Genomic DNA, 24,106 nt, shown 5'->3' on the forward strand with positions numbered 1-24,106 from the left:
CAGGCTATGGCTATCACTCCATCTCTGCTCTCTGGATCAGGGGTGGGATGTAGATTTTATCTGTCAATCTTGTTTTGGCTGGTCACATCCAGCCTGCAGTCGGTGTGACCTCTTCTTCCCAAGAAAGCTATGGCTTGGAGAGGTAGAGAGCAGGTCAGGCGTGAAGGGAAGGAGGCAAAGGGAGGGAAAAGGAGCGGCGTGTCAGCAGTCATGCCCAGCTGCCTGTGGCCTCTGGCGTGTACTGGTCTTTGCTGTAACAGGGAGGGACACCTGTGTGCATAAACACCACAGCCTTGCAGGACACTGGTCTCAATGTGAAGCCAGAAGGGGGAAGGCAGGCAGCAGAGTGGGCTCAGGGAAAACTGGTTGGGAGGGAGGTGGGATGTATCTCTTTAGATCCCAGCTGCCATGTCCTTTCCCATATCCTTTTTGAGGCTCAATACTGCTTTGTAGTCTACTCTTCCTACCCACAAATGGAAATGTAGGTGCTTTTAATGCCTCAGTGTGTGCTGGCACTGGCTCTTGCTAAAGAGCAGCCCCTGGGGAATACAGGGGCTCTGTCCGTAACAAATCACAGGGATGAAGGAGTGGAAAAGGTAATTGCTGCCTACAGACTACTTGAAGCTACCTCTTTCCCCAGGGACTGGAAAATGTATAATACAATGCAAATGAGGGAAATAAAATCAGGTCTGAAATCTGCAGAGAGTTGCTCTGAAAAGTACCACAGGCCTGGGACAGATGCCTGCATTCGTGTGGAGTTGGCATGGGAATGGGAAGTGCTATCTCCCATACATACTGGAGGCTTTTAAGAAATCTGTGAGTGTGTTGACAGAAGGTTTGAGCAGGATTCATAGGAGGAAGGCTATTACAAAGGCTTCTTGTTAACAATGAAGGTTCTCAAATGGAAATATGATTAAAATGGGGAACAGGGGTTAAAAATGGTCAGTGCTTAGTGTAGAGTGCAGTCAGCAGCCAAGTCTTGCAATGGAAGTGTGCTGGCATTGTTATCTTTATTGCCGGCCTTGTTATCTTCAGTGCTTACTCCCTTTGTTCCATCTCTTGCTGAAGCGAAGCCAGCTGACTGTTGGCCTTTGCTGGTGACTTTCTTGTAGGAACCAGTTGAAGGAGCTTTGCAACTGGACAATAAAATAAAGCGGGCAAATCAGTGTGGGTAAATGTGGAGTGGTGTATGGGAGAGGCTCGGAGGGAACCCTAACTCTGCTTGTATAGTGAGGGTCTCCTTGTTCCTTCCTACTACTAATGGGAATCTTGGGTAATGATTGACCTAAGCAATTGTCTCTATACAAGGTAACATGTTCCTAACAGTAGAAAAGAACTCTATGAGTATCACTGTGCTACTGCATCCATCTGTAAAGTGTGCTTGACCTGGACACTATCTCATTCCACTCATCTCAGAGTATGAGCAGCAAAACAGGAGATGATGCTAAGACAGACACATTTAGAGGCTTGGGTATGATGAACTTCTGTACAGAAAGCTGCAGGAAAAGTCTAGGATTCCTCACCTGGCAGAGGAGGGTGGTATCCCCAGATGATGTTGGAAAAGTCATTGTGGATGGACAGGCCACAGGCCTGTCTGCAGACTAGATTTGAGGACAGGTGAGGCTGGCAGGAGACAGAGGGGGTGGGTTCATGACAGGGAAGACCCATTGAGGATCATTAAAGGGAAAGATTGTTCTGTTCCCGGGGTAAGGGCTTCAGGACATTGGAGTTTTTCTTCCAGTTGCTGTCACTGGAAGGGCACCCCGTGCAGCTGTTTACAGACTTTCTATGTTGTATGTGGTATTGGATCTCCATTCACTGCTGGATATTGGAGTTCACCTGTATTTGCTTCTAAAGCCTTAGGTTTCTGCATGAACTCTGATAAGCGCAGAGGTAGTGACTGAATCTCTTTGCCATGTTCCCTTTCCTGTCAGCCTCAAACGGGATTCATTATCCATGTCCTTGTTCTGTGGTAACTCTGCGGCTGTTGCTCTGTGCTATCCTCCACCTGGGCAGTGACAAGTGCTGGAGAGGCTTTCTTTGATGAGTGATGCTCACCCAGCATTGCCCTCTTGCACTGTGTGGTAACAAATATTTACAGAACACAGTAATCCAGGTGCTTTCCTGGTGCAGAGTCTGGGAGTATCCAGCTTGTACATTCTTGGTCCATCTTAAGTCCTAGAGTTGTTGTGATAAAGCAGAGATTTGTGGTGTCTCAGCATCCTTTTATTCCATCCCTTTGAAATTATTCTGCTTGCAGCTCTCTGCTCGGGGAGGTGTTTTATTACTTGATCACTTCTTCTGAGAACATTTTTGCTGAACGATACTTTTAGCCATCCACAGCCTTCTTAGGCTCCCCTGAGAGACAGAGTCATCTTCCAGATGGATTACAGAACATCTCCACAAAGGATTTCCTGGAGGCAGCGTAGCTGTGCCTGGCCGTATGATTTCTGCAGTGCTTCAGTTGGGATAAGAGACCAAGTGGCCGCAGTGTGAAAAGAGAATTAGAGAGAATGGCTGGTTTCTTTCACAGATGTCCTATCTCATCTCTTGACTCTGCTTACACAGCGCTACTTTCTGAGTGTAGGTCTTGCAGCTATGGTTGTGTGGCTTGGCACGTTTGTGGAGGCCAGAGCAGGGTCAGGAAACCACGTGAGACTTCAGTAAAATGAGTTAGGCGACTCAAAGGAGAAAAAAAGGCTTTAACCTTGCTGCCTGGGGATCTTGCCCACAGTAAGCTCATGCAGTCACTTGAACAAACCCAACCACAACCCTTCATGTCTCTGGCTCCTGGGCAAAGCACAGTCCTTGTGTGGGCAAGTTCACAAGGGGCCAGAGTGCCTGTGCTGTGTTACAGAGCGTCTGGGAGCAAGAAAGCAAAGTCTGCCTGCTGTCTGTCCTCTGCTGAAGGGCCTTGTGGGGGAGTAGATGAAGCTGTGTAGAAGAATGCTCATCTGCCCTCTCTCTTCCAGGCTTACCTGGAGTCCTTCTACAAGTTCTGCAAGACGCTGGGAGGTACCACAGCAGATGCCATGTGCCCAATCCTGGAGGTAGGTCTGGAAACTTCCATAGCTGGATGGTGTTACAGTGATGGTCATCACTCCCTGCTTGGGCCCAGCTTGTCTGCCAGTTGTTAAACATTCTCCAGTTCCTGTTCAGCTCCCCATGCCCACTTGACCTGCTCACTGAGAGACGTGGGGAACACTGCCTGAGCATGACTTTGGTTCCCCAAGTACTGATACATTAGTTGCCTCTGTGGCAACATCTTCATCCTCTGACCTGGATAACATGTAGGAAAGCTACCAGAGCTGTTGGAGTCACAGCTTGTCTCCATGCCAAAGCTTACTGTGAGATGTGCAGGACTTAGGAGCAGTAGGTGAGAGTCACCCCTGGACTTGGGCAGGATTTGGCTTGTTCCTGGGATGGGGATTTCCTCACCTGAATGCTCCCCACGTACTGGGCATACTGGGAGCCTGTACTTGTAGCCTGCCCTAGCTGAGCACTGGAGAGCTGTACACATCCCAGGAGCCTCCTCATGCTGCCCTCCTGATGTGGCTGTGTGCAGAGCAGCACTGATATCTGCCAGCCTCTGGTAAAGATATTGCATCCCAGCATGAGCCACTCTCTTCCTGCAGTTTGAAGCTGACCGGAGGGCCTTCATTATCACCATCAACTCATTTGGTACTGAGCTGTCCAAGGAGGACCGAGCCAAGCTGTTCCCACACTGTGGCAAGCTCTACCCTGAGGGCCTGGCTCAGCTGGCCAGGGCAGATGACTACGAGCAAGTCAAAAACGTTGCTGACTACTACCCTGTGAGTGCTCTGGGGTGAGGGCCATGGGGATTGGTACAAGAACCTGCTCTGCATCAGAGCTTCTTGGGGATCTGGGGAAACTTGTGACTTGACAGCCTGGGGAGAGAGGTGCCAGTCGTCTCTGATGCTGTTGGTCCTGTGCTCTGCTTGGGCAGGACTTGGCTTGCCTGAGATGCCATTGGCTTCTTAGTCATAGCTGTCATTTTAGGGATCACTGGGAGACAATGTTCCCTGTCCAAGGGTGTGGGGACTGCCTTTACCACCAAACCCTTAAAGTGCTGATGTGGAAGCAGTGACAGGCTCTCCTTGCCTGATTTGGGATGGAAATGTATCTTCAGTGAGAAGTGGTGTTGCCCCACTTCCAGCCTTGAGCTCTGGCTCAGTTGAAGGTGAGCTGCAGACCTGGGAGGACATGTTTGGATTTGTCTATGTTCAAGCCACTTTGGGCATGGCTGTGGACCTGTTTGGAGTCAAAGACCTCAGTGTCCCTTTACTGAACAGCCTGTGTGTGTGGGCACAGGGGTCTGGCCCAAGCACTCCAGTCTGTATGTGGAGGGAGTCTGTACCTGATGCCCCTTTTCCTGTGGCTTGAAGCAATGATACGCCTTTGAGAACTGCACATTTTGGAGAAGGGGCAGGACTCTTGGTTTCTCTGTCCTCTGACTTGACAGGGTGGCTGGAGTATCTGTGACACAGGAGGCCCTCAGGTGCTACTGAGCTTGGGTACAGGGTATATCCTCATGTAATGCTTTCCTGCAGGAGTACAAGCTGCTATTTGAAGGGGCTGGCAGCAACCCTGGAGACAAAACCCTTGAAGACAGGTTCTTTGAGCACGAGGTGAGTGAGCCCTGAAATGCTTTTTGACATGTGCCATTTGCAAAGCTCCAGGTGTTAGGAAGCTGGTCTACTGCCCTGTCAGCAGTGCTGTGGATTAACAGGATTTGGGGGAAGGAGAGGCATGCTTGCCCTCTGCTCCTGCATGAGAATGGCGGCCTGGCATAGTGCTTGGCCTGTTGTCTAAGCCAGACAGATTCCAGCATTGTGAGGAGGCATGTTTGGGGCTGCTAATGGATATTTGGTTCATCAACAGCAAAACCAGAGTGTAATTACATGGAGAAGAAGGACTTTTATGGTACCTGAGTTATAAATATTTCCCCCTTCAAATGTCAGAGTCTGTCCTGAGCCATGTGCTATAGGTTAGAGCTGTCCCAGGGACCTAGAGAGATGCAGAGCAGGATACCTGTGCAGAGCCTTCCAGCCTGCTGGGAAGTCATGGGTCCTTCCAAGCAGCTCCATGCTTGCCTTGACCAACTCCTCCTATCTGAAGTGAACAAATGACATGTCCTCCTCTGGGCTTTCCCCAGGTAAAGCTGAACAAGCTGGCCTTCCTCAACCAATTCCACTTTGGAGTCTTCTATGCCTTCGTGAAGCTGAAGGAGCAGGAGTGCCGCAACATTGTGTGGATCGCAGAGTGCATTGCCCAGCGGCACAGGACCAAGATCGACAACTACATTCCCATCTTCTAACTCTGCTCTGCTCCTGTCCAACCCTCCCACCCCTGGAGTCTGGACAGACCCCTAACTCCCTGAATTGTCCCATGCCCAGACTCCAGGGATGTCCCATCTGCGGAACTGGATCAAATGAGGAAACTGTACAGTTGCTAGTTAAATTATTCAAAAGTTGGAGTTGTGTGTGCTGTGAGATGTCCAGAGGGACCAGTGGTCCGGGCTTAGCCCTGTGCAGCAGGAGGGTCTCCTGTTGTGTATGCAGTAGTCACAGTGTTCCTGTACTAATTGCTGTGTGTGCTTATGCTCATAGAGCTGCAGGGGGCTGCCTTAGAGAATTCCACTGCTGCAGAGGAATGGGTCAGGTCTGCTATTGCTGGGGGGGCCCTCTGTCAGTGCTCTGCACATCTCCTACTCAGTGTTGTTTCTGTGAGATGTAGTTAGACTGTGGTTTGTAGCGTAGCCCATGCTGCTGTGCAATCCCTTCATCCCCTTGTAGTGAACCCTGACCTGGGAGAGACCAAGCAACCCTGGCCAGGACTGGAATGGAGCCTGTGGGAATGTGAGGGCAGAGCCAGAGTGCTTGTGGAGCACAGTCCTCCCACTCTGGCAGTATTTGCACTCATGCAGCCTCTCTGTGTCTGCAGAAAAAGCTCTCATCAGTCTCCCTGCTGCCCTGGACAGGGCTCCATAAGCTGGCTGAGCTCCTTCTTCAGAGCTGTGAAGACCCACAGCTTGCAGTTTACTGACACAACCATGCAAGAGCTGGGGCTCCTCTGGGCTCTGCAGATGGTGGTGGACCCCTGCACCCCTCCAGGGTAGACATCCAGGCTTCTCCCCTGCAGAGGGTGGATTGGCACAACCATGGAGCTGTATGGCACAGCTGGCCAGGGGACAGAGCAGCCTTAGTCACCCTGGTGGGGGCAGGGATGTCCCAGGCCCTGCCTATCTGTGGTCTAGGGTGGGAGCCAAGCCCTGGGCATGGTGTGGCAGCCCTGCTCTTTGCTGCTCTGTTCTGGCTAGCTCCTACTTGCACTTGAGTTCTGGGAGATGTGCAATGGCAGCAGACAAGCCTTGCTGAAGGGAAACATGCTGGATGCTGCTGGGAGGAAGGATCAATGGAGAGTGGCTCTGTCCCGGCTTGTGCTGTGGTCACCTCTGCAGCTTGTTTTCCTGTGATCCCATCCTCTCTACACCAATAAATATCTGCCTACTGCACTGTGCTCTCCTGCTTACTTGGGCACCTGCTCCCACAGCCCCAGGTGGAGCCTCCATCAGTCACAGGGAATCTGGTAGTTGTGGTAGTGGAGCCTGATGTGGTTCCTGTGTGAGTTGGGACACTTGTTTGTACCACAGGCATCGTTGTGGTACCACCCCATGAGGCACAGAGTACTCCCTCCAGCCCAAGCCAGGACAGTGCCTGGTCTGTGGGTCCAGCTGGCTGCTGAGCTAAGAGCTGCAGCCATATGGGAATGGTCCATAAGGTTAGGGAGCTGCATGGTTTTCCCTGGTGCCTGGGGCTGTCCACATGGGGCACTGTCACCGCTGCCATCCTTGCCCCAGCAGGGCCACAGAGTCGGAGCAAAGCAAAAGAAAGCTTTTGGCATAGGGCTGGGGAAGGGCAGGGAGTGGGCACAAATCCCTCCTGGCAGGCTGAGCCCTTTTCTGGGAGTACCTGTGGCACCTGCTGCTGCATGTGAGGCTCCTGCCACAGTGCTCGGCACGGGGCCAGTCATGACCCAGCTTAGCTCTGCCCACAGGCTGGGCATCCCTGAGCAGCATTGCAGCACTGCACTGTGGAAGGAGACAGCCAGAGCCTGCTGGAATATCAAGAATGGATTTATTTAAAAAGTGACAATCACATAGTTCATCTCATGAAGAGCTCTGCAGCACTGGCAGCCTGGTCTTGGCCCCTGCACTGATCAGGAGCGTGTGGAGTGTGTAATGAGTGGCAGGGAGGCAGCGGCCACAGGGTCCCAGCCCTGACCCAGCCAAGAGGGGATGGAGACAAACAGCTCTGAGAGCAGTAAGGAAGGTGGTGGGTAGCTGAGGAGGTACATCCCAGCCTGTGCTGCAGAGCTGCTGAGTCAGGCAGGGATGGGCCTCTTGGACGGTACATGGTTAGAAAAAATACAAAACCAAGGTCTCTAGAAAACGTTGATTCTTGCACAATAGAAAATAGATCTACCTGATTTTGGAAAGAAATTTGGTTTTTAACGTCTAATGCTGATTGTTCCCCCACGGTGCAGGAGGGCGGTGCCTTTGGCTCTGCACGCGCTCAGGGGCCGGTGTGCCTGGAGAGCCCGGGAGAAGGCCCTGGGCAGGCCCAGGTCAGGCCTTCTTCACATCCTTGTGGTGCTCTCGCCGCAGGGCTCGGGGCAGCTTGGGGTTGATGAAGAATCCTTTCAAGAACAAGTCTCGGACAAAGTAGGGCAGGTAGCGGTGTATGAAATACATGATCCCAAGGCCCTGCCCTGGGTAGTAGCGCACGGCTGGGTTGGCAGCCAGAAGCCCCTCTGTGATGCTGTTCACCACTGCGCTGAGGTCCTCCACTGCCACCTTCATGAACTGGATGAACTGCTGGTTGATCTCCTCCACATAGTCCTCGCCATAGGCCTGCAGCAGCTCCTGGGGCAGGCTGGCCAACAGCTGCTGCTTATGCAGGTTCCAGAAGGCAGGGTCACACGTCGTCCCTGCAAGGAAACAGTCCCCGTGAGCTTGTGGGCCCCCCACTCCAGGCCCCTTGCCATGGGTGCCAGCAGCCCCAGTCACCTTCCAGCCTCACAGGAAGGTCCAGCTGAGACCCTGGCAAAGATTGCCATGAGAGAGGGACAGTAGTAGCACCATAGTGGCTCTTGCTAGCCTGAGACTGGACCAGGGGTCTTGGACCCTGCCTGCAGTGGGGATGCCGCTGTCATAAACGTGACTGAGCTGCTTTGACCAGTCCTAGTGGTATGGGGTCTGCTGGCAGGACTTGATGCTGTTTCTAGTCCATCAGAGCCCAACGGCCACAGGATAGCCACTGTCCCCGTATGGCTGGAGATACTCAGAAGCTGCATGGTTGCACCACCAACTGCTCATCCCATTTCTCCATCTTCTGCCTCCCTGGGATACCTGTCCCTTGCCCACAGGCACAGACAGGAGCAGGCACTGACCCTCTTACCTGTTTTGTAGTATCCAGGCAGGATGAGGCTGACTTTGATGCCCCAGGGCTGGAGCTCACTGCGGAAGGTGTCCATGACCAGGCTGAGGGCTGCCTTCGAGGCCCCATAGGCTGCCAGGCAGGGGAAGGGCATGTCACCTGGCAGGAGTGAAAGAATGAGTGAGCCAGTGCTCCAGCAGGGACAGAGGGGAGGGGGGGGAAGGGCAGGGCTTGTGTAGGGCTGTGTTCCTGGGCCCTGCTTAAGGAAATGGCTTGGGGTTTGTTTTGCTAAGAAAACAACTGAAATTATTCAAATTCAAATTAATGTTTTAATGGGGGCAAAAAACAGTGGTGAGTGAAGAGGAAATTGATTTTGCTCCCTGTCCAGCTAAAGCTTGGGATTGTCATCCCCAGTGGAGGATTAGAGTGTTTTAATGGGCAAAAAAAAGGGCAGGGGAAAGGAAGTTGATTTTCCCACCCTGGCTGGGGCTGTCGTCCCCAATGGAGACACATGGCAGCTGGGCTTAGGTTGCCCATGCTGCCTGTGACCAGGCTGCCTGTCCCCAGCCCCCATGTCTCCTCATGTCTTAGTAGCTGCTGTGGGGCTCAGCAGTGCTGCCAGCTCATTCTACAGTTCCTGGAGCCGGTTGGCTGAGAAGGTTGGAGTGCCTGGGGGTTGGAAATTGCACCACACCATGGGGATGCTCAAGCCATGCCTGGGCTGAGGGTGCCAGGGGTGCCACGCTGGAGGGAGGCTGCTCACCTGCAGGGCTGCTCACGGTGACAATGCGGCCACCAGCAGAGCGGAGCAGGGGCAGCAGCCCCTTGGTGAGCTCCAGGGAGCCAAAGAAGTTCACCTCCATGCAGGTGCGGAACTTGCCCAGCGGCGAGAGCTCAGCGTCGGCGATGGTGTCATTGAACCCAGCGTTGTTCACCAGGCCCCAGAGTCCTGTGGGAATGGGATGCTTGAAGAGGTGACCTGAATGGGGAAGCCCCACCCCAGGATTTCCAGCTGCTCCCCAGGCTGATGGGGGTCCTGCAAGGGAATTGTAGGATGCCCCAGGACAAGAGAGCTTGGCAAAGGCTGTTGGCACAGGGACGCAGCCCCCGTGGAGACAGATGGAGGGTGCCGCTGCCATGCTGGCTGCAGGCTGAGATCCCAGGGAGTTCTGTGGGGTCCTGTGAGGTTGCCAAAGGCAGCTCCTACCTGTGCTGTTGGTGTGGGCCTGGATATGCTGCAGGACGCGCTGGATGTCCTCTGTCTTGGTCAGGTCCATCTGCAGCAGCGTCAGCCTCGATGAGCAGCTCTGGCGCAGCTCCTGGGCACCAGGACTCTGCAGGTCCAGCACGCTGGCAAACACCCGAAAGCCCATGATGTCCAAGTGCCTGGCTGTTGCCTGCCCAAAGCCCGAGTCACATCCTGAAAGAGATGGGAAGAGCCTTGCAGTGGCCAGTGACAGCCACTGTCTGCCTCCAGCCCCTAAAGATCCCCTAGCTCTGCCTCTCCATCACTAGGAACCAACCCCAGGAACCAAACATCCACCCGAGCATCAGTTTCCCTTGCCTGAGCACCACCTTGGCTCCGCACCCTGCTGTAGCTCCTGACTCACCAGGATGTGACCTTGCCCTGGGGCATTTGCAGGTCATGGAGCTGTTGTTTTCTCTCCCTTGCAGGAGAAGAAAACACTCCCTTTATCTGCAGCCCCATCGTCCCGGAGCTGCAGGCAAACCCACAGGCACCAGCAACGCACCCACCGAACAGGCCAGAGCCCTGCAGCGATGAGGGGCCATCAGCCCTCAAAATAGCCTCTAAAAGCTCCATCAAGCACCATTCATAGCTGGCATCAGGCTCCGTGGGAGACTTTTGCCGAATGCCTTTCGCCTCCCAGAAAGTGATCAAAAGGCAGAGAACCTCTTCACCTGGCTGGGGCATGAGGGGATTAAAAATGGTGAGGGAAAAAACGGATTCTGGTCTGCTCCTGCATCCTTCAAGGGAGCATCCAAACGGGATGGACCACTCGGGAGAGTACTGGTGCTCCATGCCCGGTCCCAGCCTCACATCCTCCATCACTGTTCAAACAGAGGCACCACAGGTGACACTATCACCTGCAAAGCCACCATCGGGGTGGCTGGGAGACAGCCCGGGCGGGAGCTGGCTGTTGCAGAGCGGTGACAAGGCCAGTGGCCAGGGTGGAGCGGCCAGGATGCAAACAAACAGCGGCAGCAAGGTACAGGTTGTTCCCGGGGCCGATGGCAGCACTGATAGCTTGGGGAGTCTGTGCCACAACCGCTGCCCAGTCACATTAACCATTAACAGGGGAGCACTGCAGGGGCAGCCCCGTGGCCCTGTACCCTCCTGCCCTGCACCTTTGGGTGCTCATGAGGACATCCTGAAAACCGACCCTGTGTGGCACCTGGAGCCACCCCGGGGTGGACACAGGGGTGGACACAACAGTGGCCCTGGGGACTGTTACCTCACGAGATTCAGCAGCCCTCCACCAGCCTTTGGCACATGGACTGGATGCCTCACTCTTCCACACCCCCAGGCTGGGATCAGGCACAGCTCTTGGGGTGCCAGCTAAGCATCAGTTCAGTGTCTGTCCCAGTTCCCAGTTCAGTTTTACTCTGTTGCTGCGTCAGAAACCTGTAATTAAACCCCTGGCCAGAGGCCAGAGTGATAACACAGCCCAGAGGTGCTCAGTTGGCAGGAAGGGACTGCAGGGACCTCCCTTTCCCACACAACACCGCACATTCATCATGGATGTGTGCCAGGTTGGCTCAGCATCACCCCAGCATTATCCCTGGCATTGCCCCAGCATCACCCCCAGAACCCTGGTCCGCAGGGCATGCTGAAGGTACAGCACATCCACCTCTCCCCTCCCTAGGAGCAGTGCATACTGCCAGCAGACAAACAGATAAGGTGCATTTCACCTTTCAAGCAGTGCAGGAGAAAACTGCAATAAAGATAAGGTTTAAAAATAAAAGTGCTCCTGGCCACAGCCTCACCATGACGCAGCTGACAGGAGGGTTACCTGCACTGCTCCCATGCAGCTGGCAAGAAAAGCGTCCAGTCCAAACATGAAGCTTCCTATCACCACGTAACTCTCAAAACCCCGGGAAACATCCCAAAAAACTGAGAGCCAGGTTTGCTGGCTTCTTATGGGCAAGTCTGGCAAGGAGGTAGCAAACACAGCCACATGCTGTCCAAGTCAGGCAGGGTTTGTTTTGCCTTAGAGGAGCAGGGCAGTCAGAGGGTTTGTTTCGGAAGTTCTAATTTATTCACACACATACCAAATAAAAAAACTCCTGGGAGGCTGGCGGGAGGCCCAAGGCCAGAAGGGTGAGGATGCTCTGGTGTTATTTAAGGTCTCCGCTGCTGCTCAGCTTCCCATCCACTGTGCTCAGGCATGGCCAAGAGTGCAGGGAGGGACAATGAACCCCCTGGGCCCATAACACGTGGCCCCAAAGCATGGCAGCTTTCCCAGGGCCATGTTCACTCCCTGTGGCCACCAGCACATGAGCTGCTGGCCACGCCGGAGCTGGCACAGGAGCCATTGCCGCTGGCCCGGCCCCGCCGGGAGCGCTGGAGCCGTGCAGTCTGTGCAGCCCCACAAGGCTGGTGCTGGGCTCACTGCCCTCCCAGGATGCTGCATCACGAGGAGATGCCGGCGCCAGTTCCCCCCGCCCCAGCTCCCAGCTTGCCAGCTGGTTTCACAGTCCTGCTGGAGGGAGGGACGTGGTCAGATCAAGCGCAGGAGCCCAGCACTGGGAGCACAGCAGAGGAGAGCAGGTACCTGGAAGTCCCTGCATCGCATCCCCATGGACCCTGGGTCAGCAGACAGAGGCTTTTGCTGCAGCAGGAGCAGAGCTAAACTTGAGTCCAGGTTGCAAAATCCAGCAGCCCTCCACAGGCTCAGCAAGCCGGGACAAACTCCTGCACCAGGGGCCGGCCGGACGTTTTCCAGAGCAGTAGGTCAGCAGCAATTCCTGAGAACTTTACGAAAGCTCCAGCCACTTCAGCGACTTCCCAAAGAGTGAGAGATGCACGCCTCCACTAGAATTTTGGCATGACAAGCCCCAATTTTACTTATCTTGAGCAAGCAAAAAGGTTTGGCCTCCGGCATCATCATAAGGGGTGGCCTCCCACCCACTCGGAGAGGGAAAGAGGACTGACACCGCAGCATCTTGCATCCATTGTCCAGAGCTGCTCCTCACGGTGACAGCAGAGCCACCGCCGGGGCTGAGCTGTGCCAGCTGGGCAGCTCCCAGCCAGCCTGCACCGCTGCTTCCTCGCTCCAGGAGCCGGCTGGAGCTGCAGTCCCTGTTTGGTGCGGACACATTTCTTTCAGGTGAGTCAGGCATGGCACGCTCTGACATTTTGCTGTCTCAGGTATTCACCCTGCTCTCCTGCACCAGCACCAAGGCCACCATACACAGACATGCTCAAAATTAGTGCCACAGTTTTCTGATTGGAGCAGAGAGGGTCAGTAACACAGCTGTGACCTGGGAGCTGCTGAACCACAACCACCTGCCTGCCCCTGCCCCCACTGCTGGCACGGTACATGATGGAGGGCTGGCAGCACAGGTCTGCAGTGCTCACCCCAACACAACCTAGGAATGACTTCCCTTCCCAAACTGTGAGCTGAGAGTCCCCTTCCATGAGCCATGAACTGTGCAGTCTCATTCTGGAGCTTTGGAATTGCAAGCTGGGCATCTTAAGCCCTGAGTTACAAGCCAAGCTTCTTCAACCCCTAGCCATGAGCTGTGTACATCCTCAGCCTCATCCCTGAGCCATAAACTGAGCACCCTCATCTCTGAACCAGAAGCTGTGTGTCCTTATGACCTCTGTATACTGAACCATGCACAACAGGTGAGGACCAACGAAAACTTAAGCAGTGAGAACCACAGCTTGGCTAAAGAATTCCCATGTGCCTGCAAAACTGCCCAGAGCCTGTTGGGTACAGTGACAGCTCCCTGGATCTGGTCCCTCCTCAGCCACCCCAGCTGAGGACCCTGGTGTGGAAGCTGAAGAGAGGTTGCCCCAGGGCTGAGCACCCTTGTGATGGACCAGCTCCCCCACGGTCACCCTAGCAGCGTGGTCAGTCAGCAGCCCTAGGGGCAGTGCTCCAGGCACCTGGCAGCAAGGCAGCTGGAAGCACCCCTTGAGGATGCTCCATCTTCCACCAACTGGGAGCTTGCCAGCTGAGTTGGGCACTCAGAAGGACATCACCCCCCTCCACCCCCATCAGCTCTGCAGGCCCTTGCCTGGGTGCCCCCTGCTGCTCCTCAAATCCCAGGACACCAGTCCCCCCTCCCCAAAGAGCTTTAGGGCTGTGTGTCCCACCACCCTGTCCAAGAGGCCTTGCCAAGGTAGAGCTGTCACCAGGCTCAAGGACACCATCAACAGGGCACCAAGGCCGAATGGATTAACATGCTGCACCACTTGTTTCCATGGGCTCAAGCTCAGACCCTGCCTGGGATGCCAAGCTAAATGTGGCCTTCTGGCTCTGACAGGATTCACTGCCATCATGGATCCAGCTTCTCTGGGCACAGTATGGGATTTAGCAGCACTCAGGGAGGCTCACCTGGGTGCCTGAGCAGGCACTGATCCCAACTCAGTTGTTTGTCTCAGCTCCATCCTGGGAGCGTGGGAACATCATGGATGCAGAAGCACAGGACAAGCTGGGGATGGTGCCATCAGAGGGGATGGCAGTCTCCCAGAGGAGCTCAAGGAGGGGATCTTTGCACAGTGCAGGTCCAGGCATGATAAAATGCCCAGCAAAATCCTGTGTGGGCAGGACAAGGCCCAGTGGCCAACACCTTCCAGATGCTGCACACAATTGGAGCAAGGAGTGATAAAGGGGTGATGTCAGCCCTGGGCAATGGGGAGCTGTGAAGGAACAAATTCTTGGCAGGGCACAGGATAGGGAGGGGAAGGCAGGAGCACCTGTCCCCACAGCAGCTGGGCCACCACAGCCATGCACCAGCCCTGTCCTCCCCAGCCAGGCATCAGCCACCATCTGCCCACACCCAAGGTAATTCTGTGGGAGTGGGGCTGGGAAGGGGCACCCACAGCCCCCAACCCATCCAGTGTCATCACTGTTCACAGGAAACACCACCCCAGCCACTGGCTTGCATGGCATGCCATGTCCCCGTTCCCTGTGGGAGCAGCCCTCATGCCCAAGCACAGGCAGACAGGGCTGGGGTGGTAGCAGGCCTGGTAATGCTGCTGCTGGTCCTCAGCACTGGGGTTCAGGAAGCCACAAGCCTAATTAAATTAAATTTAAGCCAGAAGATACCTTTAGGGATGACCCAAATCCCATCCCCAAATCCCTAGTGAGTGGATATTGCAGGAACCCCCCACTCAAGCAGGCTGGCTGTGCATCCCTGCAAAGCCTCAGCCTCCTTCCTGAGCAGGACCTGAGCCAAGGCAGGCACACAGTGCCCCTGCTCCCCTAGGACCACCCCCCTGCATGACACAGTCGGCACAGGCAGCTCGAGGGAGATTGCTGATGGCTCCCACAGCCCAGGATAGACACATCCCTCCAACAGGTCCTGTGGGTCAGAGCAGGGGTCAGACAAACCCTCAGCCCCACAGGGAGACTCGTGACAGAAGGCAGAGCTCAGAATGCCCATGGCAGGGGGTGCATGGGTGACCTACCCCTCCACGCTGGGGACAATAGCCAGATGGTGTGAATTACAATGGATTAGCCAAGTATTCCTGGGGCCTCACAGTCATCACCTCCACCCGGGAAGTTATATCCCACTTAAAGAGAAGGGGGAAATCTGATTTTCTGCCTAGACAACAACCACAACCAGACAGAGATGACGTGGAGCCCCCAGGCCAGTGTGAACGCACCCACAGCTTCTGGATTAAAGACCATTTCTCAGGAGCTTTACTGGTGCATCCATATTGGGGACTGATTGCACAAAAGCAGCTGGGCAATAAGAAAAGTGTCAGGGGCCGCAGCCCTCCCCATCGCTGTCACTAAAAGCCATCCAGCCGCCTTCTCCCCCACCAAAGCTGTGAGCAGCAGATGCTGCTTGCCGCCAGTGGGGCTAATGAACGCAGGAGCTTGTTCGTGCCCTGGGACAGCAGAACAGGAATGAGCCCAGCCACCCCCTGCAATGCAAGGCCAGTGCCTGGGGGGATGCTCAGAGAGGCTGGGACCCCGGAATTAACCCAGCCCTGGCATGGCAGTGACGCTGCTGCGGTGAGCAGTGACCCTGGGCTCACAAGCTGACGGGGGTGGGGGGAGGAAGTGCCACCTCCAGCTTCGCTGTGACACTTCGCAGAAAGAGAGCACAGGAATTTCCTAGAAGCAGCTGCTCACCGCACACCGGGGCTGGATGGCATCTTCCGGCAGCTGCTGTCTCCAGCGAGGGGAGATCCTCTCCCCAAAGGGAGCAGTGAGATTCTCACAGTCAAGAATTTCATCTTGCAGCAGGCAGCGATACACGAGAGAAGTCAGCAGCACAGACTTCACCTGGCACAGGCTGTACATGAGAGCTAATCTGGGATAGATGGATGGCCCTCCAAGAGGAAGTTGTGAAGAGCTATGGTGATAGCTGGGTTAATAATCACCCTCAAAGGGAACACGGTGAACTGGGAACATGGAGCTGACAAAGCCTCGAAAGCCATCAGGAAGAGCTGATGGCTCTCGGGACAAAGCTCTTCCATCAGGAAGAGCTGTCGCTGGGAAGGACACCCGGAGACAACTTGACCAGATCACTCAAGATCAAGTGCCACTCAAGATCAGCGCCAATGGCAAGCTGGCACTGGTGACACATCCACCTGGGCTTTTTGAGAGAGAGAGGGGCTGGGTAGGAAACAGGCTGGGAAGCCAGAAAGCTCCACTGGCTATGTCTGGAATGTCTGAAGATGCTCCTGGGGAATAAGGTGGTGGCTGGGGCACCTGCTGGTGGGCACCTCTAGTCTGCAAAAGGTCTCTCCAGGAGTCCCAGCAGGCCGGAGAACCAGCAGCCGAGCCCCATATCCATCCCTCTTGTGTGCTAACAAGCAAAGAGAGGCATCAGGTCATGCCTAAGGTCTGCTACAGGCAGGGCTAATCCATCCACAGGCAGCTGAAGGGAAGAACAGCTCTTCTACATGGACCACCATGAGCCATCACCACCCAGGGACATCTCAGGGAAGGTGATTTTAGCCAGGACAGCAAAGCACCACAGCCATGGCATGACCAGGAGAACCTCTAACGATGTGGTGGGACAGGTCAGCCGTGGGAGAGCTTTGATGTGCCACCCAGACAGTACTGTGGGCAAGTCACAAGTGATGCCAGCAGGGACAAAGCCATGCTGGGACAATGCTGACCAAAGCAACAGGTCAGAGCAAGCCCAGGGGATCACCATGTTAATCATCTCAGAGTTTGCAGCACCCCAATAAGGCTACAGCAGTTTTAATGGAGCACTAGGGGTAATATTTAGGGGTATTTTGCTGATGAGATATTTCTTTGCTTGTAGGGTGCCAGCTCATCACTCTCCTTGTCACAAGAGTAAACTCCCACCTCATGTCACAATCCCAAGCAAGCAGAAGTGGTGCAAGCCCTGCCCATTCCCACATCATGATGGTCTCTACAGCTGCACCAACTATTTTCATTTGCAGCTTCCAGATCCATGTGAAGCGGGGGACTTTTTTTTTTTTTTAGAAACAGAGCAAAACACTTGAGCAAACACCAACTGAGCTTCTGCCAAGACAGCTTTTGAAATACACTGAGCTGTTTAAGCCCCCAGGCTCAGAGATGTGCCTCATGACATCCTCAACCCACCTGCCCTTTCCATACACAGCTCAAGTTGTCCCCTCCTTACTCTTCACCTGTAGCTCTCACCAGCTCTTCAGAGTAAGAGTTTCAGTATCATAAGGCTACTTTGGTGCATTTTCCCCAAAATACATCAAGGTGGCCCTCCAGGTTGATGTGCTTGGACATAGTTGTGCTGACCCAGGCAATGCCAGGGCAGCACCCACACGTGCCCTTCAGCTTAGGCAGAGCCCAACACAACAGCTGAAAGAGGGGGCAGAACTCATCCTGGGATGGCTGCACACCCCAGGTTGGAGCTTATCCCCACCTGGTAACCAGGACCCTAGAGAGGAACAAATACTGGTCACAGTGGGTTACTCATAACAGGATGAGGCCCTTGTAACCCAGAGAAGCTGCAGCTGCCCCATCCCTGAAAATGTTCAAGGCAAGGTGGGATGTGGCTTGGAGCAACCTGGTCTAGTGGAAGGTGTCCCTGCCCATGGCAGGGGGGTTGGAACAAGATGGTCTTTAAAGTTTATTCCAATCCAAACCATTCAGAGCTTCTATGATTCTGAGAGGCCAGACTTTCAGAGCTGGCACAGAAGACATCAGGGCAGGTACCTGAGCTTTCCAGCCCATCCCTTCTCTCTGTTCCCAGCCTGCCTGGGAGTCACTCACCATCTGGCTCCGTAGGGTCAGCCACCCAACAAGAGGAAGTGCTGCCGCAAAGCCTGTAAAGCCAAAAACTGCTTTTCAAGATTACAGCCTTAGAGCCAGCAAATCCCAGGACAGCGCCATGTGTGACAGGGAAGCCAGCTCCCGAGGGAGAAGCTGATAAAGCTCAGGGGCTGGCAGCTCTCCAGGGGAGAAGGAAGCAGAAGTGATACATTACACATACAAGTTGAGACAGAAGAATGGGAGATGGTGGATATACCACAGCCACTAAGGGGAGCAGGAAAGGAGGTAACAGGCACATCCTGGGGTGATTAAAAATAAGAGCTCCTAAACTATACCTTTAGAAACATACTGACAGCATGAGGGCAGTTTTTCCATCTCATCATAGAAAATTTGAGCATTTTCCATCTAAATATAGAAGAGTTAGGTTGAAAGGGACCTTATAGGGTCATCCAATTCCAGCACCCCTGCTGTGGGCAGGGACACCTTCCACTAGCCCAGATTGCTCCAAGACCCATCCAACCTGGCCTTGGAGGCTCCACAGCAGTACCTCACATCTGAGATGACAGGAGGGACATCAGGAGGTGAGGAGGTACAAAAGCCCTGCAGCCTTTCCTCCTCAGAAAAAAAAAAATAAAAAGCCCCTCCAGCTGGAATTTTAGACCAGCACTGAAGGAAGACTGTGGGGAGAAGGCAAAGATTTGGTGGAAACACCTTGAAGAGCCCCCTCAAACAAAACCCTGGCTGGGCAAGTCCACCAACCCTGTGCTGTGCTCCCAGCAGTGAAAGCAGCAACTGGCTCTTCTGTAACCAGATCCTGGCTTGAGGGGAGCTAGACTCAACAGTGGGTAACCCAATCCCAGACCTCATTAAAAATGTGCTGCTCATTGGACTAGAGGGCAGCAACTGCCTACACTTCTCTCCTCCCGAAAGCATCCGTTCCCATCTGACAATCTCATTTCAGCAGGGAAGTCTTTGCTTTGTTGCTCTCATGTCCCCACATAACCCCGAGGTTAATCAAGCCAGCTTGGGTTTCTCTACCAACTCCAGTCTCCCACAGTATGAAACCTCAATGCGTTTTTCCTCCTAATTAGCTGTGCTCATCATTTTTGGTTAACGGTGCTAAAAACTCCCACCTCAACAGGTCTGTGTCATTAGTAGGCTTCCAAAGTGCTTATTTTATAGATAAGTGAGAAAAAGCCGAGCGTATCTATCCACATGCCTGTGGTGAGCAGGGGTAGGTATCTATTTCTGAAGAAACCTCACGTGGGAAAGAAGAATCCTAAATCCATGGAGGGCTGCTGACAAAGCGGGGGGAGAGCTTCAGCCCTGCAGATAGAGGCAGAAAAAACAGCTTTCCTGCTCTGTTCCCAAAAGCCAGCAGCAAACCCTACAACTAGAGTTAAATATTGCATTTTTTTAACTTCAAGTATACCAGGAATTGCTTGTACACCAGGGCCGGAGTTTGGGTGTTTGATTTTGGTCCTGTCCCACCCCTCAGCTTGGAGGCAGCAGCTGCCTCTGCTGTTAATTTTTAATAGATTCTGGAAAAATCAGAGCAATTTCAGGGAATAAGCTGATTTTCAACTTTCACTTATAGAATCACAAAATGGTTCGGTTTGGCAGGGACCTGAAAGAGCACCTAGTTCCAACCCCCTGCACTTAGGCTGGGGAAAGATCCCAGATACTCTGAGCTGGATCACTGGCTTCAGAAGCAGAGTGAAAGTCACCTACGGAGAGCTGCAGCACCTTTGCACAAAGCATTTCTCACAGCAAGGCTGCTGGCAGGCTCAGCACCAAACACAGGCTGAGTGTGCTCTGCAGGTGCTCTGGCCACGCCGTGGTGCAGAGGTGCCCATCCCAGAGCCAGCCCTGAATCCTTGACCCCGGCATTTCTCAGTCACCTTGTTTAGCTGGAAAATAGATCTAAGACAACATCAAAGTCCAGACTGCTTTTTTTTTACCACAGAAAGGGATTTACCTTCATGGCAGAAAGCAAGAGTCCCAACATCTGGATTGAATCACTCAGTCCTGCTGCAGCCAGCAGATGCTTTAGCATCTGTGGAGTCCATGGGAAATACTGCAGCACTGCAAGTTGCAAAGCCTCTGTTAACCTTGAACATGATCTGAAGCTCTGACCCATTTCAGATTGCTAATGGGGCATGCAATTGTAACAAGAACGCTTCACCAGGAAAACCACACTTTCCCTGCAGCCAGGAAGAAGAGAGGAGGACAGGGGAGGTTTGGGTCTGGGCAGCCTGACCAACAACCAATTTTGCTCACAGAGATGATTTGTTGGAAGACAGACCAATCTGCAGGTGCTCCTAGCTTCCTTCACAGGCTGCACCAAGGAAGAGCAAAGATACAAGAGACCCAGACTGCTTCTCTCAGGCAGCCATCCTGATGTTTGATGTTATTGGAGAGCTAATTCAGGTACCATCATTATAGACAGAACAACAATTCACTATTTTCAACTTTCCATCCAAGCTGAAGCATATGAACCAAAATCATAACTCCTGTCCTCCTCTGCTCTGGCAAAGCCCTGCAGGCAGGCAGACTCCCTGGGCTGATTTGCATTTGGTGCTTTTCAAGGATCTGCAGTAAATCGGGCAATTGGCTACTGTCCAAAGAACCACCCCACACAGTCACACATGGCAGAGCTACACAACAGCAAAAGGCTTCTCCAGCTGCTCAGTGGAGCCCGGGGATGCTCCTGGCCATCCCTCCACCACCTCCAGGCACCCAGTTGAGTTGGATGGTTTCAATAGACTCACTGAATTCCACAGGCATCTGCTAAGACCACAGGAACCAAAGGATGTTGTAGGTTCATGTCTAAACTGATCCAGTCAAAGCCCAGTCTTGCACAATGCACTGCCAGCCTAAATCTGGAGAGGCCAAGAAATGGCAGCTCATCACCACCCTCCAAGACTGCTCTTGCAGACCATCAGCCCTGCCCTGCTCCAGAGGCTGGACTGCTTTTTGTATCAATTCCCAGTGGGAAGCAGTAGGGGATATAATACTCCTCCTCTTTGTTCACACAGCTCTGAGGAGTCCAGTGGCCCTAGGAACACCCAGCAGTGCCATTTCACATTTGGGAAGGGGAATGCACACACAAACCAGCTGTTTGGTGTTTGGAGCCAGCATCTCTCAGTGAGCCACTGCCCCCACTGGCTCACAGGTGCCAGCCAGCAGCACCAGCACCCTGGAGTGCCCTGTCACACCCTGTGGTGAGGGATGCCAGGTATTGGCTGCCTTGCAGCTTCCCTGTGCTGGATCAGGCTCTGGTCAGGCAGCTGCCCATACCAGCCCTGCCCACACTGCAGGTATGTTTGTACCTTGTGGTTTTCTGAGTTTGGCTAAAGCCTGTGCCAGGTGTGGGCTCATCTTTAAGGCAAGGGCAGGCCCAGGACAGCAAACCAAGGGAGGCATGGAGATAGCTGCTGTCTCCCTCCCAGCCCAGGCCAAGCAGCTGATTTCCTCTCCCCTCCTCATCCCCACCATCCTCCTGGGGCTGACCTCTCCCAGCCCCTGGCTGCACAGGAGGGCATTCTCCTCCTCCCTGAAAACAGCTGTTATATCTCCTAGGAATACAGGATTAACACTTTCCTCACCCTCTGCCCCCAGCCAGGCTGCATCCACTGGAGCCAGACTCCTGGAGAAGCTGGACCATAGGGATGCAGAACAAAAGCACCAAGGTCACAGCCCCAGACAAACACAGCACTGCAGAGACTAGTGACCACTCACTTTGCTAGCCCAGGGGATGCCTCATGGGAAAGCACAGCATCCCTTACTCCCCTCTAGCAGCAGGTGGCTGCCCATCCCTGCTCCAGCCAAACCCCAGTCCCACGTGCAACAGTCAAAATGCAAACCTGCAGCAGATGGGAAACGCCACAACTTTCCAGCCCCTGCTGCTACCACAGGGTCAGCAGCTTTGCTCTGCAGCAGCTCTACAGCTGCTCTGCTATTTTCCCACTGAGCTGCACAGTTAGTTTTCCTTCAATCCCTGCCACAATTAAGTTTTATTTAGCCAGCGATGTCCGAACAGCACATGGGGCTGGAGCTTCACATGCAGAGCTCAACTCAGGGTTGTTCCTGGAGAGAGTGGGCAGCTGGAAGAGCTGAAACTCATCACCTGGGAGATAGAGCAGCACTGCAGCCACCTTAACTTGCCCCAGATAAGCATCACTGAACCTGCTGCAGGATTAAGACAGCGGCCAAGATAGGTATACAAGGAAATGATGCCCAAAGATTTTCAGGCTGAAACCTGCACTGCTCCATCAGGAGGGGACTTTGTGCCATTTCTCAGTTGATCTGCAAGGTCCAGCACAACACACAGCATGGCAGAAGTTCTGTCCTTGACCTCACACACCTTCAGTGAGACCCAGCATTGCCAGCCATCCATGCTTATGCTGCTCTCTCTGCCAGGCTTTGCTTCCCATTGGCAAGAGGAGGAAGGTCAGGCTGCCTTTCTCCCCGAGCTGATCCTTCTAGGCTGCTCCCAGAGCTGATCCTTCTAGGCTGCTCCCACAGGAGACACGAGCAGCTACTCCATACCTAGTTGGCTGGAATTAATCCATAAAAGAATCAGGCTAATTACTATGCAAATGCTCAAGTGAGGGATGCCATCCCCAGCAAAACAGCCCTCACATCTGCCCCTTGGCAGGCACTTGCCAGAGCAGCAGCACGGAAACGCCAATCCCGCACCACGGGCTGCGCCTCGAACCTGTAAAACCACAAAGTATTTACAGCCAAGAGCAAACACATCAGAGCTGCAGAGGTGCCACCTCAACGCACTGGGGCAAGAACACCTTGTTCCAGTCACTGACTCACTAATTATATAGGCAATGCCAGGGAGCCAGGGCTGCCAGAGCTGGTGTGCCACAGGGCACCTGTGAGCGCATGGCTGTCAGACATCCTCCCCAGGCAGCCCTACCCTGCTGCAGCTTTGACCTTCACTCAGTTGAATCATTCATTCATCCACTGCCTTGCTCCTCTGATCTTCCTCCTCCAGAGAGGATTTGCTGCACTTCCTACTGCTGCCACAGAACCCTTCAAGCTGGAAGGGGGACCCAGGTCTTGCCTTAATTTTCTAGGAAACAAGCAAACTCCTTTCTCCAGCTTCAGCACCTCCAAGCCCAGCACAGACATCCCCACCAGGATGCAGGCTCCTGTCCTTGGAAGCACTGCCAAGGTCATGCCCAGAAGTTTCCCTCCCCTCTGCATCCATGCAGAGCCAGCAGCACCTTCCAGGCACACCTGGAGCAAAAACCACCCCAGCTCCAGCACTTCCTCCTCATCTCTCCACGACCATTGCCTCACAGCAATGCACTGCTGACCCTGGCTCTCATCCTGCAGTTCCACTGCCAGGAGGAAGGAATGAGAAACCATGTATATACCAAGATATCCTAAAGAGCTTCAGCCAGCAAGCCAGAGCTGTGCAAAACTTGGGAGCATAGCACATTCTCTAAGGAGCTCAGGACCACAGAGAAGCTTTGGACCAGGCAGCCCAAAGAGGAGGCAGGCAGCAGCTGGGCAGCATTTCTCAAGGATACCCACACAGTGGAGGACCTTGTTGCCAGCAGCTCCCTGGATGGAGCTCTGGATGAAGCAGTGATGCTCAGCACTAGGTAGCCAGCCCTGTTGAAGCCTCTAGAAATACTATGAGAACCTTTCCAAGAACAAGTACAACTCCAGAGGGGAGGAAGGGAAGGGGAAAAGAGGAGAGGGAAGCCCTTGGGCCAGCCGAGGGGGTCCAAAGCCAGCTCTGTCCCATCTAATCTCAGGGCTTCCAGAGGAAGCAGCTCTCGGCATCATGCTGCAACTAGTGGTCAACACTCGAGGGGCCATTGCAACTCCCTGCTTCGCGGGGCAGATACAGCCTAGCCGGTTCTGCTTGGACGTGGAAGAGGGTGAGGGATGCGCTGGCAGCGGTGGTTGGTCCCCAGCGGGACCCCACAGACAGCAGCGTCCTGGTGCCTGCGGGACACCCCACTCCGCTCCCCGCCGAGCCCAGGCGGTGCCGTCGGGGCGTCGAGGCCGTGTCCCCGCACTCACCTGTGACAAGGACGGCTCTGCCCGCCACCGGCAGCAGCCCGCGGGGCGCCGCCCGCCACAGCAGCAGCCCGGCGGCGGCGGCGGCCAGGGCCAGCCCCAGGGGCAGCGGCAGCCAGGCGCGGCACAGGCTCTGCAGCGCGGCCAGCAGCGCCAGCGGCAGCACCA

At 54.2% G+C, this 24,106-nt stretch overlaps 2 protein-coding genes across 2 annotated transcripts in view; one reads left to right on the forward strand and one right to left on the reverse strand.

The window, feature by feature from the left end:
* Window positions 1-6,535, forward strand: part of ATP6V0D1 (ATPase H+ transporting V0 subunit d1) — a 34,015-nt gene extending 27,480 nt beyond the window's left edge. Inside the window, exons 5-8 of the mRNA XM_066557221.1 lie at window positions 2,973-3,050; window positions 3,636-3,812; window positions 4,572-4,649; window positions 5,177-6,535. Of these exons, the coding sequence (XP_066413318.1) occupies window positions 2,973-3,050; window positions 3,636-3,812; window positions 4,572-4,649; window positions 5,177-5,338 (495 nt within the window). The 3' untranslated portion in view covers window positions 5,339-6,535. The remainder of the gene's footprint in view (window positions 1-2,972; window positions 3,051-3,635; window positions 3,813-4,571; window positions 4,650-5,176) is intronic.
* Window positions 6,536-7,143: 608 nt separating this feature from the next.
* HSD11B2 (hydroxysteroid 11-beta dehydrogenase 2) lies at window positions 7,144-15,964 on the reverse strand. Its single transcript, XM_066557732.1, has 6 exons — window positions 15,794-15,964; window positions 10,215-10,383; window positions 9,667-9,879; window positions 9,223-9,408; window positions 8,481-8,618; window positions 7,144-8,010 (listed from the first exon to the last, which is right to left on the reverse strand). The coding sequence occupies exons 1-6, from the start codon at window positions 15,962-15,964 to the stop codon at window positions 7,649-7,651; spliced, it is 1,239 nt and encodes a 412-aa protein (XP_066413829.1). The 3' UTR covers window positions 7,144-7,648.
* Window positions 15,965-24,106: the final 8,142 nt, after the last annotated feature.

Source organism: Molothrus aeneus, chromosome 11, assembly GCF_037042795.1.
Source record: "Molothrus aeneus isolate 106 chromosome 11, BPBGC_Maene_1.0, whole genome shotgun sequence".
In the NCBI taxonomy this organism is placed as follows: Eukaryota; Metazoa; Chordata; class Aves; order Passeriformes; family Icteridae; genus Molothrus; species Molothrus aeneus.

Coding starts and splice junctions, on each gene's coding strand:
- HSD11B2 (XM_066557732.1), bottom strand. CDS start 15,964: ATGTACAGCCTGTGCCAGGTGAAGTCTGTGCTGCTGACTTCTCTCGTG. Junction 9,409..9,666: donor GGCCCACACCAACAGCACAG/GTAGGAGCTGCC, acceptor CCATTCCCACAG/GACTCTGGGGCCTGGTGAAC. Junction 8,619..9,222: donor CACCGTGAGCAGCCCTGCAG/GTGAGCAGCCTC, acceptor CACTCCTGCCAG/GTGACATGCCCTTCCCCTGC.